The following is a 16,451-nucleotide window of genomic DNA, read 5'->3' as shown; positions in this document are numbered from 1 at the left end:
TGATTTGTCAGTACAGTTGTATCCACTTTACAACCTGAGAAATATATTAATAGCAAAGATTATTTTTAAAAAACAGATAAAAAATATTTAGCGCAAAATTAGTTTTAAGTGTTGAAGTTATATTTTTGCAAATGTCTAATTTACTCAGTAATAAAAACACTGCAAGTCATTTTTAGAAATTGGCAGGCTAGAATACTTAAAAATACAATGTTTTATGAGAAAAGTACATGTTTTAATTTCTAAATTACAAGATTTATAACAAGAAGATATTTTGATTTAAGTATTTTTTAAATTTACCTTTTGTTCCTGCAAAAACTGGTCTGCTAACTTTTTAATATTTTCTTCATGCTGTGCTCTTAACTCCTTGATCTGTTGTCCACACTGAAAACTAAATTACAAAGTCATTCTTTTAGGCTATATTATCTTGGATTGTCTTCTCAAGTTGTCTAGAACTTGAAAACATCCATTTATAAAGATAAAGCATCCAGTTAGCAAGACAGTAAGCACGGAAGGACAAAGAGCAGACATAAAAATAGCTCACAGTCAAAATTCTTAGAATATTCGACTCTTTAATAGAGGATAAAGAATACTATAAAGCTTATAAAATAATAGAAATTAGAAAGATGAAAAATTATTTTTATAGATTGCTTTTATAAAGAAACAATCATCAAAGCCAACTTCAATCACAGAAGAGAAAAACATTATAGGAAACCATGAGACCATTATATAGTAATAGATGAAAAACTTAGAATTATGAGAGTTGATAAAGAGTGCAGCAGATGATTCATCCAGTAATTAGTATTTTCAACACAAGAGTCTAAACCTGAAGAAGAACAAAAATGGAACGAACCAATTAATAAGACAGAATGGAGCCATCAAGAAAAAAATGTGAAGGAGCAAAACAGATAAAGATTGGGAATTTCCACTGGACAAATGGTCAAAGAACACAAATACATTATTCATGCAAAAAGAAATAAATAGTTAAAAAACATACAGAAAAAAATACAGAAAAATGTTAACTTTTACCATTAAAAACACAATTAAACTTCTTAGATGTATATATGGTAATACGGTAGTACTTTATTCCTATACCAGCAAAATTAAGTCCAAATTATAAAAACCAATGTTGGTAGGGGTATGGGAAAAAATTTATATCATATATTAGTATAACTATTTCAGAAAGTAATCTTTCATATAAGTGATAAAGGCCAATATAATATTCTGTCTCAGGAATACTCTATTTGAGAATATACACCAGTGAAATAACATAAGAGGGAGAAATCATTTTTGCATAAAGATTTTTATAGCTGGCATTCATACTAGTAAGATAAGGAAAATTCCTACAATGGTCCAGCAATTCAGAAAGATTATACAAACTAGTACATTAACATGCTGGAATAATATATCATCTGTGAATATGCTAACTCTCTAATCCTATAGATATTTTGAAAATTATTGAATACTATATTAGGTCAAAATACACAGTGACTGCTAGAAAGAGGTTCCCTGACCTCCTCACCAACTGAACGTAGAGATGTACATTCAAGAGGACTGAAATGCAGAGCAGAAGAAGCAGTTGGCACTCAGGCCCTCAGCTATTCTGGGGACACCTCCCAGTGTCAGTTTAACTTCTGGATGCCCCTCAAAAAGAACCATGGATTCTTCTTTCAGTCTTTGCACGTCTAATGCAATGAAACTCAGCCCTTGCTAGATTTTCTGGCTCACAACGAACTCTTCTATATGGGCTAATATCTTGTAAAAGATATTTTCATGGTGTTAACCTATCAAAATAAAAGAGTGTGGAATTCAAAGAGGCATAGAAAGACCACAGAAAAGTAATTTAAAAGACCTAAGGAAATTAAAGAAAAACAGAAACCAGAAAGGAAGAAATAAATTGTTCAAAAGTTGGACAAATATTCCAGATTCATAACTATTTGTTGCATATAGCATCTCACCTCTCATACTCCAACCTCTTCACAAGGTAAGTAGTGTTCTTCCTATAGTCCTGAAGCTGGTCTTCTTGTCGAAGAAACTCCTGACGAAGTTCAGCAAGTTGCTCTATCCACACAAGGTAAAAATTAAAGGAATAGAGTTTACTCACTCTAATGTTTCTTATCAAGAAGTTAAGGGATTTAAAAAATTTATACACTATTTAATTCTTTACTCAAACTCTGAGGCAGTAAAATTGTATAATTAGGACATTTAATTGCCTTTTATAACACAGCATGGGCAATAAAAATTTTTTAAAAGATTGATTGATTTGAAGTGAGGGAGAGAGAGGGAGCAGGGGGAGGGGCAGAGGGAGAAGGTGAGGGAAAGAATCTCAAGCAGACCAGGCATCCTGAGTGTGAGCCCAACAGGAGGCTCCATCTCATGACCCTGAGTTCATGACCTGAGCCAGAAACCAAGAGTCAGATGCTTAACCAACTGAGCCACCCAGGTGTCCCAGCAATAAAATTTATTTTAAAAACAAGATAGGGGATCCCTGGGTGGCGCAGCGGTTTAGCGCCTGCCTTTGGCCCAGGGCACGATCTTGGAGACCTGGGATTGAATCCCACGTCGGGCTCCCAGTGCATGGAGCCTGCTTCTCCCTCTGCCTATGTCTCTGCCTCTCTTTCTCTCTGTGTGACTATCACAAATAAATAAAAATTTAAAAAACAAACAAACAGAAAAAAAACAAGATAGTCTTGGGGCACCTTGGTGGCTTAGGGGTTGAGCATCTGCCTTTGGCTCAGGTAGTGATCCCGGGGTCCTGGGATCGAGTTCCACATCAGGCTCCCTATAGGGAGCCTGCTTCTCCCTCTGCCCATGTCTCTGCCTCTCTGTGTCTCAAATAAATAAATAAATAAATAAATAAATAAATAAATAAATAAATAAATAAAATCTTTAAAACAAATAAATAAGATGGCCTCAGCGGCTTTCACATAAATCAGAAATATTAAAAAATTAGACAACTTTTCATATTACGTAGATATATACTAATTGTGGAAACTGTGCCAAAACAAAACAAAACCCTACCCAGCTCTTTAAACTTATCTGCTTTATAAAAGGGAGGCAGGGAATCTTATTTTTTAGATGTGTTGGTTATGGATACAGAATTCAAGGTTTATTTTTCATTCTAAATCACATATGAAAATCAATCAATCAATCAATCAATCAATCACATATGACTCCAAAGTTAAGGGTCAACTACTTTAGATCTCATTTCTAGTTCTGCTACTAATGCTAGGCCCATATACACCATTAATTATATTTTCAAAGTTCATAGTTTCTGGACAAGAGCTCAAAGTTTTAGTTGTAATAAATAACATGAAATTCCAAGCTGGAGAGTAGATTAGGGCTTCACACTTTTTCTTTTCTTTTTTCTTAAGGGTTTATTTATTTATCCATGAGAGACACAGAGAGAAAGGCAGAGACACAGGCAAAGGGAGAAGTAGGCTCCTTACAGGGAGCCCAATGTGGGACTCCATCCCCGGATGGGGATCACACCCCTGAACCGAAGGCAGACGCTCAATCGCTCAGTCTCTGAGCCACTCAGGTGTCCCTGGAGAGTAGATTAAAAATGGGGCTGATGCTCTTCCCTGTCCCCCTGCCAGAGAGGGGTAGGGTGAGGAGGAGTATAAGATGAGGAAAAAGGAGACTGAATCATAAGTAGGCTCTACACCTAACGTGGAGCAGGAGCCCGTGTGGGGCTTGATCTCACAACCCTGAGATCATGACCAGAGCCAAAATCAAGAGTCAGAAGCTTAACCAACTGAGCCACAAAGGCTCCCCAGATGGTCTTTTGTGAACATTTAATCCACAATCACTGGCCCCACATTTCTAGTGTTGCTCCGTCTTCATGTTACCTAGAAATACAAGAACTTCAGCCAGAGAAGAGATGTCAGTTTCTTAAAGAGATGATTAAAAAAATTAGCTAACAGCCTTAAGCAGTCAGCAAAAGTAGTAGTTAAGAAAGTCTTAATTTGTATAAATGGCAACAAGGGTCTTTTCTGTATAAGTAACATCTCTTAAGACTAAATATATCTAACCATAATGTACCAATATTATAATACCTACTTTTCATGGAAGGCTTCTAAAATTAGTATTATTTTAAAGGCACTCCAAAAGTGCTTTGGATATAAATTTTCAAAAAGTAGATGTAAAAATATATTTATAATGTAATTATATACATATAAAGAACTGGACTAGAATAAAAATATACCAAAGTGCTACCAGTGATTATGTTTAGTGGTGGGATTCTGAGAATATTTTTTCTCTACTTTCCAAATTTTATTATGGAATCATAACTGTGACAATGACAACAAAAACTTAAGGTCAGATGAACATCTGCAGAAGTATATAATTAAAAGTTTAAAATATACATATTAGTAGTTATTGTATAATATAATAATCAGGTGAGAAAAGTTAATGATTTACATAAAATGCTTGTAGTTGATAATTTACATATTCAAGCCACATTTTTTTACTTAAAAATTTTTTTCAAGATATAACATTGTGTAAGTTTCAGATGTACAACTTGTTGATTTAATTCACTTATACTGTGAATGCTTACCACTGGAGCATTAGCTAACACCTCCATCATCTCACATAATCATCATTTCTTTTTGTGGTGAGAGCATTTAAGAAAAACTCTCTTAGCAATTTTCAAGTACATAATACAGTACATTAACTATAATCATCCTGTTGTTTATTAGAGCCCTAAAACTTATTCATCTTATAACTGAGAGTTTGTACACTTTGACCAACATTTCCTCATTTCCCCAGCTACCCCCAAACCTGGTAATCACCATTCCATTCTGCTTCTGTAAGTTTATTCAAGCCACATTTTAAATTTCTCTTTACTCTATTAATTCTCCAATACCTAAACATGGTTGATCTCCATAGTTTTTCATCTATTATATCCACCTCAGATAAAAGTAGCAAATCTGACACCAGGTATCCCTGAATAACACATTCTGCTTGTTACTTGATCCCTGGCCTCATCTTCTAAGAAACAGAGAACTAGAGGTAGCACAAACTCTGGCCTCAGCTATTGATGTTGATCCTACAGAGACAATGAGATCCCGGCAAGAGGCAGCAACAAAAAGCCTTGTAGCTTACAGATAGTTAGCCAGTTCAGTGAACCTGTGTTCTAGCAGGAAAGGATACATTACAGAAAGGCATGGCCATGCTCCTTCAATTTAACTCCAGAAGATTAGTGATGTAGTTAAGAAATGGGTTGCCTAGGACCAGCATTTAAAGAAAAAAAAAAAAAACTTACTTCTAGAAAATTCTGATTTCAAAATTTCTTTCCGTAACAGGCATAAAAATAAGGTGAACTATTCAAGATAAATCGGTATATACTAGAATGTCAGTCTGTTATCTCAGGGATTAAAAACCAATTCTCATTCCTTTCATTTCCAAAAAATATTAACTACCATAAAGCTTTTTAAAGAATCTTATTGTGTATTAACTCCATTATATCTAGTATTAATTTCAATGAAAATACTCCAATCTGGATTTTATAGTTGGAGTTTGCTTCAGTAGAAATAGCTCCAAAAGTGCAAAAGTCCATTTAAAAGGATATTCAATCTTAAGAGTCCAAGTTTCAGTAACTGCACTAAAATCAAAAGTTGCACAGTTACTGGGAGGCCTAGGTGGCTCAGTGGTTGAGTATCTGCCTTCCGCTTGGGTTGTTGTCCCAGGGTCCTGGGATCGAGTCCTGCATAGGGCTCCCTGTGGAGAGCCTGCTTCTCCCTCTACCTGTGTCTCTGCCTTTCTGTGTCCCCATGAAGAAATAAATAAAATCTTTAAAAAAAAAGTTGCACAGTTATGAGTTCAAATCAAAGCCCTTTTTGTTGCATCAGAGTATCATAAAAAATTTCAAAACATCTCAGGATCTAATTCAATGCACACAATACAATAAAGATGTTTACTCAGTAATATAGGCTGTCCTTTTCCACAGCAAAGACTAGCAGAAGCCACTGGACTTCTTACTCAACTGATCTATTATTATTTAATAGAAATATACTTCGCTGACAAGCAGAATCATTTGTAAGAAATAGCAAGCAGGAGGAAGCAGTGCTGACAGAATGGCAGCTTCTGTGTCATCCTAATATACTCCTGTGAGTCAATAAGAGTAGAACATAGACACAAATGTAACAAAAACAAATGTGGCCACCCAGGAAGTAAATTTCTAAGAAAAAGTCAAAGCTGTTCTAAATCATAGATAGTAAAAAATTAATAATTTCTATTTTCAGTTTACAACACATACACAAACAATGGTTTTGCCAGGTGAAGAGCAAAGACCTCAATAAATTACAAAGCTGGGATCCCTGGGTGGCTCAGCAGTTTGGTGCCTGCCTTTGGCCCAGGGCGCGATCCTGGAGACCCGGGATCGAATCCCACATCGGGCTCCCGGTGCATGGAGCCTGCTTGTCCCTCTGCCTGTGTCTCTGCCTCTCTCTCTCTCTCTCTCTCTCTCTCTCTGTGTGACTATCATAAATTAAATAAATAAATAAATAAATAAATAAATAAATAATTAAATAACAAAGCTAGCTAAGGTTGACTTCTTCAAGATGATAATAAAAATGTACCATCTAAGTCTATCTAAAGAGAGTCAAAGTGGTCATAGAATAAAGATATATATACTAAATTAGGAAGCATTTATTACTCACACATAAAAACTTAGAGTCATTGTTGCAAAGTTTTAAAATCATATAGTGTTGTAACTAAAGGATGTGATGGCGAAGAGGAGTGCTCTCCAGACCCCAAATTTCAAAGGCCAGTGATGGTGAATTAATGCAAGGCAAGCATAGAGTTTATTCTCCTCAACTATTATTGTTTATAAAAGTTTTAGTCATCTATTACTTCATCTAAGAGGGGAAAAAAAATATATATATATATGCACACATACTGCATATATATCCAGGTTTCTTCCTGGCTTCTTTCCAGGTTTTCTTTCTATCCTAGGTTTCTTTCTGTTCCCAGTGTTATCTAAAACAGTAAGCATCAGTAAGTGGGACCTATCCAAAGCATCCCTAGATCTGAATGGATTATTTTGGAAGTTGGACACAGTAAAGAGGGATTATCCCGTACCTTTCCCCTAGAAACTTGATAGCTTCTGAAGTTACAGCTCAATTTTCTTTCAGGCTTCTTTTAACAACATTTCATTGCATGAAATCAGTCTACCACACAAGATTTAGATGCAAATTTTAATTTACACTTATTATATATAAAGCAACATTAAAATTTTTTTATCCTATCTTAAGATGAAAGGATAAATGTCTTGCCATCAGAGGATCTTTGTTCAAAAATTTTATTTCATTTAGCTATTTAACTGAGGATTTTATATTTAGTGACCTTTATCTTTAATCTGTAATTAAGTTTCTTACCCTTTAAATGATGAATATCTGCCATCTGATATGATATGTTGCTCTGTAGTTTAACCTGAAAAAAAATTAAGTTTTCATTTTACTACAGAATATGCAGTTTTGCTCATATTTCCTTTTTCCCCTCTTATTCACTATGAGCTTGATCATAAATGCAAAAGAAAAATCCTTAATTTATACAAACCCACCCCTTTTCAAAAAAAAGAATTAGAGATAAACTCTGATTTTGTAATACACATTTTAAGTTTTCAAAGGAATACTCATTTTACTTAATATATAATATAATACTTAATATATAGTCTAATAACTTTCAAACATTTAAAAGTTTGAGTTGAATATTGCTTAATGAGATCTTTTTCCAAAATCTTACCAGAAGAGACCTCTTACTAACTCTATATTAAGAAAGGAATTAATTGTTTGAATCAGTTAATGGCAAATCAAAAGTAACTGATGCCTATTAAGCTCCCATAGTATGACAGATAACACACAGGACCTGTTGTGGTCACTGTTCTTCAGGAGCCAGTATAAAAGAGTAATAGGAATTTGGAAGGGTACCAAAATATGGCTCAAATTAAGGCTTAGCACTTACTTTAACTCTTTTGTTTAAAGTAATCTCTACATCTAATGTGGGGCTCAAACTCACAACCTTAAGATCAAGATTTGCAAGCTCTACCAACTGAGCTAGCCAGGCACTCCGAGGCTTAGTACTTAATTTAAATTAAAACAAGGCCTTGGAGAGCTAGGATGTCATCCACATAGAACTACTGTCCCAGTTCTTGCTTAAAGAGGTTTCACCCAATTGTTACATGCGACTAAAATATCACTACAAACAGGTTCTCTTGTCAACCTCAAGAGTAACTTTATTTGAAAGCCTAAACAGATTCATACTGATCAGAAGCAGCACCATGAATGCCAAAATGATTGTGATAAATACCTTCTCAAACTCTAAAGAGAAAGTTTTAATCTTCTTAGTTTGAAATAATTATAGATTTGTAAGAAATTACAAAGATAGCACAGAGAAGTCCCATGTACCCGTCACACAATTTCCGCAGTGGGTACATCCTATATAACTATGGAATAACATCTAAGCCAGAAATCTGACATTGGTACAACATGAAAGTACAATTCTATGTCATTCTGTCATATGCGTAGATTCATGTAACCACCACCAAAACCAAGATACAGAATTACTCTATCACCACAAAGATGTCCCTCATAATATCCTTTATGGTCAAATCTTTCCTCCTTCCTCACACTATTTCTAATCCTTGGTAACTACTAATTTGTCCTCCATCTCTGCAATTTTGTCATTTCATGAATGTTATGTAAATGGAATCATATAATATGTGATCTTTTAAGACTTTTTTCTGAGAGGAGCACTTGACAGGATGAGCACTGGGTATTATACTATATGTTGACAAATCGAAACGCCAATTAAAAAATATACAAAAGAAAAAGACTTTTTTACTCAGAATAACATTGTTGTTGCATAAATCAATAGGTCATTCTTTTTTATTGCTGAGTAGTATTCCATGATATGAATGTACTACTGTTTGTTTAAAGCATTCAACTATTGTATAACATTTTGGTGGTTTCTACTTTTTGGCTATCACAAATGCAGCTGCTATGAGAAAACTGTGTACAGATTTTTACATGAACATTAGTTTTCATTTCTCTGAGATAAATGCCCAGGAGTGAGGTTGTTCCTTTTCCAAAGTGGCCATGGCATGGCACTTTCATTTTGAAAAATTACTATACCAAGGTAAAATTACTATACCAAGGAAAAATTACTATACCAAGGTACTGGATGGCAGAGTATAAAACAATTGGAAAACACAAGAGCAGTCCCAAGGGATTAGTAGGTAAGGTAGCATCTAAAGCAGTATAATTATTGTAGGAATTCAGAGATGAACCTCAGCTGATATGATGAAGGAAAACTTCACGGAAGGGATTTTATCTGGAAAAAGGCATTGAAGACTAGGTAAAATTGTAAATTGGTAGAAAAGGGCTTTTTAAAAAAATATTTTATTTATTTATTCATGTGAGACACAGGGAGAGAGGCAGAGACATAGGCAGAGGGAGAAGCAGGCTCCCTATAGGGATCCTGATGTGGGATTCAATCCCAGGACCCTGGGATTATGACCTGTGCCAAAGGCAGATGCTCAACCACTGAGCCACCCAGGTGTCCCAGAAAAGGACATTTTATATAGAGGAGATGATGTAAGAAAAGTTGCAGAGGCAAGAAAGCATAAGGCATATATGAAGACCTGATCAAAATACTGCTTGTTTATAGTACATCATACAGGGAGAAGAAACAGTGGGAATGAAGCTTTGAGAAAAAGTCCAGGGAGGGCTCTTCAGCCCTAAAAGTCTACTTGTCAAACAGAGAGTCAGTGACTTTCAAATTTCAAATGAAAGTTTATTGATAACAAATAACTAATGAAAGCATGCCTACTCTAGTTGAAGCAGAAGTGGAAATCTAGGGGTCCCTTTTTCTTTTCCCTTAGGGTACTGGTGGCTTTGAAGAATAAAGCTTAAAATATGATGTTGAGGGATCCCTGGGTGGCTCAGCGGTTTAGTGCCTGCCTTTGGCCCAGGGTGTGATCCTGGAGTCCTAGGATCAAGCCCCACATCAGGTTCCCCGCATGGAGCCTGCTTCTCCCTCTGCCTGTGTCTCTGCCTCTCTCTCTCTCTCTCTCTCTCTGTCTCTCATGAATGAATAAATTTTAAAAAAAATATGATGTTGATATTCAGTTATAAACAAGAATGAAGTATTGGTATATGTTACAATATGGATGAGCCTTGACAACACTATACATGCTAAGTAAAAGAAGCCATTCACAAAAGGACATGAGGTTTCTTTGTGTGGTGATGAAAATGTTCTGGAATTAGAGGTGTTGGCTGCATACTATCATGACTATACTAAAAACCAAGCTGAACTGCACACTTTAAAAGGTTAAGCTTTATGATATATGAATTATATCTTAAATTTTTAATGCAAAGAAATAGAAATGAAAATATCAAGGGTATTATAGAGTGCCAGACATGAAACTGGGGATAAAATAATGGACAAACTCCAGGCACTCAGGAGTTTATTATTTACAAGAGGTAGTCAAGTAACTAGTCAATTATAATATCATAAAATAAATGCTGTTATTACATCCTACAGACATGCCAAGAGAACTTAGTAGAAACACTTAAATCCTTAGGAAATGAAATGCCTTAGGGGAGTGAGAAGAAGCTTCCGGAGATTATAGCTAAAATATGTCCAATAGGAGGAGCAGCGTTTTCCTAGGTGGAAGTAGGCAGAGGGTAAGGAGGAAAAATATTAAAGGCATGTATGTGTCAGGGCAGTATCGGTGGCTCAGCGGTTTAGCGCCGCCTTCAGCCGAGGGCGTGATCCTGGAGACCCGGGATGGAGTCCCACGTCAGGCTCCCTGCATGGAGCCTGCTTCTCCCTCTGCCTGTGTCTCTGCCTCTCTCTCTCTGTGTCTCTCATGAATAAATAAATAAAATCTTAAAAAAAAAAAAATAAAGGCATGTGTCAAAACTTAGAAGTGAAAAATACTATACATTACAGAAACTTCACAGAGTTCTAAGCAGCTGGTACAGAGACTTAGAAGGAAGTGGCAAGAAATACAGTCAGAAAGGTAAGCAAGGTTCATATTATGAAGGGTCTTGGCCAAAAAATGTGGATACGTTACAATGGCTACGGGCAATTTTTAAATGACTTCAAGCAAGGTAAAGAGATCCAATTTGCAATCTGACTTCAGTGTGATGAGTGGAACAGAGGGGCAGGACTAGAGAGAGGGAGACAGGGTAGGAGAGCAGGAGACTACTTTGTATATCAGGTGAGAAAATGATGGTGTTAAGTCAGGGGTGGGTACCTTATGGCCTGAGAGCCAAATCTGGCCTGCTTCCTATTTTGGTAGGGATGACAAGCTAAGGATGGTTTTTACATTTTTAAATGGGTGGGGAATCAAGGAAGAATAATAAATTATATGAAATATAAATTTAAATGTCTATAAATAAAGTTTTATGGGAAACAGCCACACCCATTCATTTACATATATATTATTTCTGGCTACAGTGATTGTGACAAAGATTATATGGCCCGCAAAGCCTAATGTATTTACAATTTGGCCCTTTATAGAAAAAGTCTGCCAAACTCTGGTCTAAACTAACAAAATGAGAGCAGAGAAATATATATATATGGGAAATGTAAAAGGGAAAGAAGGAATGAATAATCTTTTTTTTGTTTGTTTGTTATTTATGATAGTCACACAGAGAGACAGAGAGAGAGAGAGAGGCAGAGACACAGGCAGAGGGAGAAGCAGGCTCCATGCACCGGGAGCCCGACGTGGGATTCGATCTCGGGTCTCCAGGATCGCGCCCTGGGCCAAAGGCAGGCGCTAAACCGCTGCGCCACCCAGGAATCCCAGGAATGAATAAACTTGATGATTGATTAGATACAGGGGTAAAAGAAGAAACATCAGTGATGTTTAGATTTCTAAAGTAGGAAACTAGATGAGTAAGGTTGCAGTAGTCCACAATAGGGAAGCAGGAAAAATAGACTTATGGTGGGAGGGAGAAGTGGGGGGATGATTTTTTCAGATTTGGACCTGCTAAATAGGAGGCACTTGTGACATACCCAAGAAGAGCTTTGGAAGAGGTCTGGAGCTTGGGCACCTATGATTTGAGAGTCATTAGCATATGAATGGCAATTAAAGCCAAGGGAATGAGATCACTGGTGGAAAGCTACAGAGGCAGCAGGAAAAACTGACATCAATTGCTATGTGATCAGCTGATCACAAAGAACTGCTCTCCAATCATTTGTAATTAGCCATGTTTATCTTCTTCCCCCCTCCTTTATTTTCATGATCCAATCTTCTTTTTGCCTTTTCTTGCCCCTCCAAAGAACATAACCATCTTTTAGTCTTGTTTTCAACAAGTTAGCATCACTTTGTTTTTTATACATTTTTATGATGTTATTCCAACTTCTCTACATTCTATTTTAAACTTGCCTTTTAAATTGCTAGAGAGGGACACCTGGATGGCTCAGCGGTTGAGCATCTGCCATTGATTCAGGGCATGATCCCGGGTCCAGGGATCCAGTCCCACATCAGGCTCCTTGAGTGGAAACCTGCTTCTCTCTCTGCCTACATCTCTGCCTCTCTCTCTCTCCCTCTGTCATGAATAAATAAATAAATCTTTAAAAAAAAATTAAAATGAAATAAAAAATAATAAATTGCTAGAGAGATGCTGTTCTTGAATGCGAGGCTATGAGTAGCCTCAGCTTCCCTGAACTCTTTTGTATTCTTATATATGCAAAAAAAAATTTTAATGGAGGAAGGGAAATTCCATCTACAGACCACAAAAATAGTGCAGGATTATATGAGCAGTATTGCTTTGTTCTTATCACTTTAATTTTCTCCCCAATCTTCTTTATTGAGAATGGAGATGCTGATCCCAATGGCTCATATATAAAGTCCTCACATTTCAAAAGCTGCTCTGGAACAATATATTTTACATGGCATTAAAGAGAAAATCATAGCTTGTCTACATAAAAGCTTTTTCTTAATCCAAGCATAATGAATTTATTTCCCATCCTATTCCTTTGCCATGTAAGAATTTTTCAGTTAGCTTCTCAGAACCCCCTTATGGCATATTGTTCCCCTGGCATCTCATGTTCTCTATTATTCCTGTCAATCTTTCCAGCAGGAGTCTCATAATAATCTTATATTTAGTATTTAGTATTATCAACAAGTACTCACTTCCTATTAACACTAGTTTCATTGTGCAAGTTATCTCACCTTCCAAATGCCTTTGAACAGAGATGCCAAGGATTTGCTCAAAGATCTCAGGAAGCCCAGCTGGTAGATCATTAAAAACTCAAAAGTAATCATCCCTCTACAACAATTTCACTATATTGCTCATTTTCAGAATCTAGATGTCTGCTAAACTATTTGCTCATCTTTTTGACATTGCAATATCACAGGCATCTGATCCCTCTTCTCTCCATATATACACCTCACTCAGCCAATTCTTACCTAGCTCTTAAAATGGTTTCATAAAGAATCTTTCTAACATTCAATGTTATCCTGTTAAGGAAATCAGAATGTGTGTTTGTTTTTTTTTTAGTATATGTGCTGCTGAAGCGAGCACCTGAATGTGTTTTTAGCTATCATGACACTCCTTCCCTTCTGATTATTCCTCCTTGTAGTTTTAATTTTCTTCTGTTCTAACATGAATTTGCTTACCTTCTAAATGACTCCACCAAAACATCCCAGTTGTTTAGAAACTAATTTGAGTTCTCACTATTGCAAGATTAGAAAAAAGATATTTTACCACAAAAACTCTGTTGGAACTGGCAATGCTATAGGAATACTTTCTTTTTTTTTTTTTCCTAAGTATATTCCAGACAGGTAATAGTACATAAATTCTAAGAAGTATTATTTAATCCTTTTTTTATGAAAGAATTCTCATTGTCTGGCTTCACAGGTCCCTTCAGGTCACTTTCAAACTTTTGCCAAAATACTCTTTTACAATATGCAAGAAAGATATCAAATAATTTCTCTTTCAAATTTCTTTGGGGATGAGAGATGTGTGGTAAATAGACACATGTGTACACAAACACATCCCCAGACCCTGCCTAATTTACATCTATGGTCAGATAGATTCCAACATACTCTTCAAAAGCCTACAATGCTCAAAATGCCTTGCCTGATTCTGGGAAGAGCTTCATATTTCACTCCTGGCAAAAACAAAACATTTTATCATACACAGTCCTATTTCTAGTAAGAACGTCAGCTTGTTTCTCTTCTACTCCCAAGGTTTATCAAAAATGAGAATTCCATGAGAACAGGAAATGGGTCTCTCACTCATCCCTGTGTATCCATCTCAGTAAATGTTTGCTAAATGACTCCCTAGGTTTTCATGCTCCATACTACTTGTACTACATATTTTTCTTCATTTTATTCATGTTTGTATATGCATTTTATTCTTACTTATATAATTCTAATTATCTTTCAAGACTTCTTCTAAACTCCTTTATTTCCCCTTGTTATCAATTTCATTGCCGTAGGCTTTACTTTCCTTCTGTAATGCTTGTTTCTCTGGGATTTGGAGTCCATCTGTGATTGCCTGATTATCCATGCTGTCTTTGGCCTTTTCCATGTTAATCTCTTAAAATGTGTTAATTATCATTCTTGAGATCTTTTTTTCCTCTCTTCCAAGACATGTCCTTTAATGTTTTCTTTAGTAATAATTAACCTTTTCCTGATATTTTCCTATAGCACTTTTCACTCACCCCAGATATTTCATCTATTTTCCTCTAATCTTTCTTCCTCCAATACTTAAAACTTTATATTTTTACCACCTCTTTCTGAAGCTCTTTTAAATCCCTTCCCCAACCCACATGGCTACTTTGAATTAATTTTGGCAGCTGTTACCAGCTCAGTTGGTCTGCTTCTCTTTTCATTCTGGGACCTTGAAAATGGCTCAGCTGTGCATGCTTTTTCATTATGACCTGTTCTTGGGTAATCAGCACAACTCTGACCATTAATCCCAAAGGTTTCATACAGTTGGCTTTCTACAGATGTCATTTCTGGCTCCTTTTTTTCCACACTAGAAACATTTTCCTTATTATATCTCACACTCAGATGATTTCTAGAGATAATTCTATCTCCTGTAATATAACTGCTAAACCTGGATCATGCTCAGGATCATCTAGGGAGCTGTAAGAAATACATATTCTTGCCTCCTCCACCCCACTCTAGTGTGATTTAGTAGTCTGGGGATGGGCCCAGAAATCTTTTTTTTAAAAGCTCAAGTGATTCTGATAAGCAGCCAGGTTTAGTGATTACTCATCTATAGTATGTCTTTCACTGGCACCTATATCAGCTGGATCAAAATGGGATATTAATACTAACTCATGGGTATTAAATGTTTTGTTTTTTTTTTAATGTTTACTTTGTGTTAGGCCTTCTGCTAAGTGTTTTACAAGTATCACTGCATTTAATTCTCACAACCATCCCATGAGGTGGGCTTTACATTTTACAGATGAAGAAACTGTACTCTATTTCATATGCCTACAGCAGATTCTGGATATTCTCCCAAGCAACCCACACAAGAGTCTGTGCTCATGACCACTATGTGTATAATATTAGATCAGGTAGGTGATTAAACTTCTTTTCTCATGTAATCTTATATTGCACACTTATTATTCAGTCAACATTCCAAACACACTTGCAAATTTTACTTGATCTGTTAAAGAATTAGTCTCTCTTGCAGCAAGTTTTATTTTAAGCTATAGCCAGGAACACTGTTAAAGAGAATAATCAAGATATTTGGTCTTAGTTGGCTATAATGAATCATCACAAAGTTTTTTCATTCACTCCTTCATTTTTATTCAATTAGACATTTATAAAGCATTAACTAAGTTTCTGCTATGTGCTAGACATAGGAATAGGAAATATTTGGTCTTGGTCTATTAAGATGAATTAACAAAGAATCACCACTAAGTTTGTTTAGTCATTCATTCTGTCAGCCAGCCATAAGGAAAACATTTATGAAACACCTAACCTACTAAGTGAAAGATACTGAAAAAGGCCTAGAAATACAGCAATACACTAGAATAGGAGACAGATCTCGGTAAAGTATACACATTTGGAGTCAACAGCATAAGTGAAGTTTCTGAATGAGTATGAGAAGAGGATCTCATAGACAGAAAACTATGAACTAGTGGCACCTGGCTAGCTTGGTGGGTGAAGCATGCAACTCTTAATCTTGGGGTTGTGAATTTGATCCCCACATTGGGTACAGAGATTAGTTAAAAAATAAAATCTTAAAATCTTTAAAAAAAAGGGAGCAGTGCCTGGGTGTCTCAGTCAGTTAAGCATCTGGCTTCAGTTCAGGTCATGATCTCAGGGTCCTAGGATAGAGACCTGTGTCAGGGAGTCTGCTTCTCCTTCTCCCTCTCCCCTTCCCCCAGCTAATGCCCAGCCCCCCGTAATAGATAAATAAAATCTTTAAAAAAAAAGGAAACTATAAACTATACACTTAATAATGAATAGAGGC

The 16,451-nt window shown here is 36.0% G+C and overlaps 1 protein-coding gene across 3 annotated transcripts in view; it reads right to left on the bottom strand.

Annotated features, from left to right (window-relative positions):
• Window positions 1–16,451, bottom strand: part of GOLM2 (golgi membrane protein 2) — a 99,779-nt gene that overhangs the window by 58,312 nt on the left and 25,016 nt on the right. For all 3 annotated transcript variants that reach the window (XM_038580274.1, XM_038580275.1, XM_038580276.1), the window contains 3 exons: window positions 7,377–7,431; window positions 1,956–2,058; window positions 298–388 (listed from right to left, as the gene is read on the bottom strand). In XM_038580274.1, the coding sequence (XP_038436202.1) occupies window positions 298–388; window positions 1,956–2,058; window positions 7,377–7,431 (249 nt within the window). The remainder of the gene's footprint in view (window positions 1–297; window positions 389–1,955; window positions 2,059–7,376; window positions 7,432–16,451) is intronic.

Source organism: Canis lupus, chromosome 30 (genome assembly GCF_011100685.1).
Source record: "Canis lupus familiaris isolate Mischka breed German Shepherd chromosome 30, alternate assembly UU_Cfam_GSD_1.0, whole genome shotgun sequence".
Classification (NCBI taxonomy): domain Eukaryota; kingdom Metazoa; phylum Chordata; class Mammalia; order Carnivora; family Canidae; genus Canis; species Canis lupus.
This window is presented reverse-complemented; position numbering and strand designations above follow the sequence as displayed.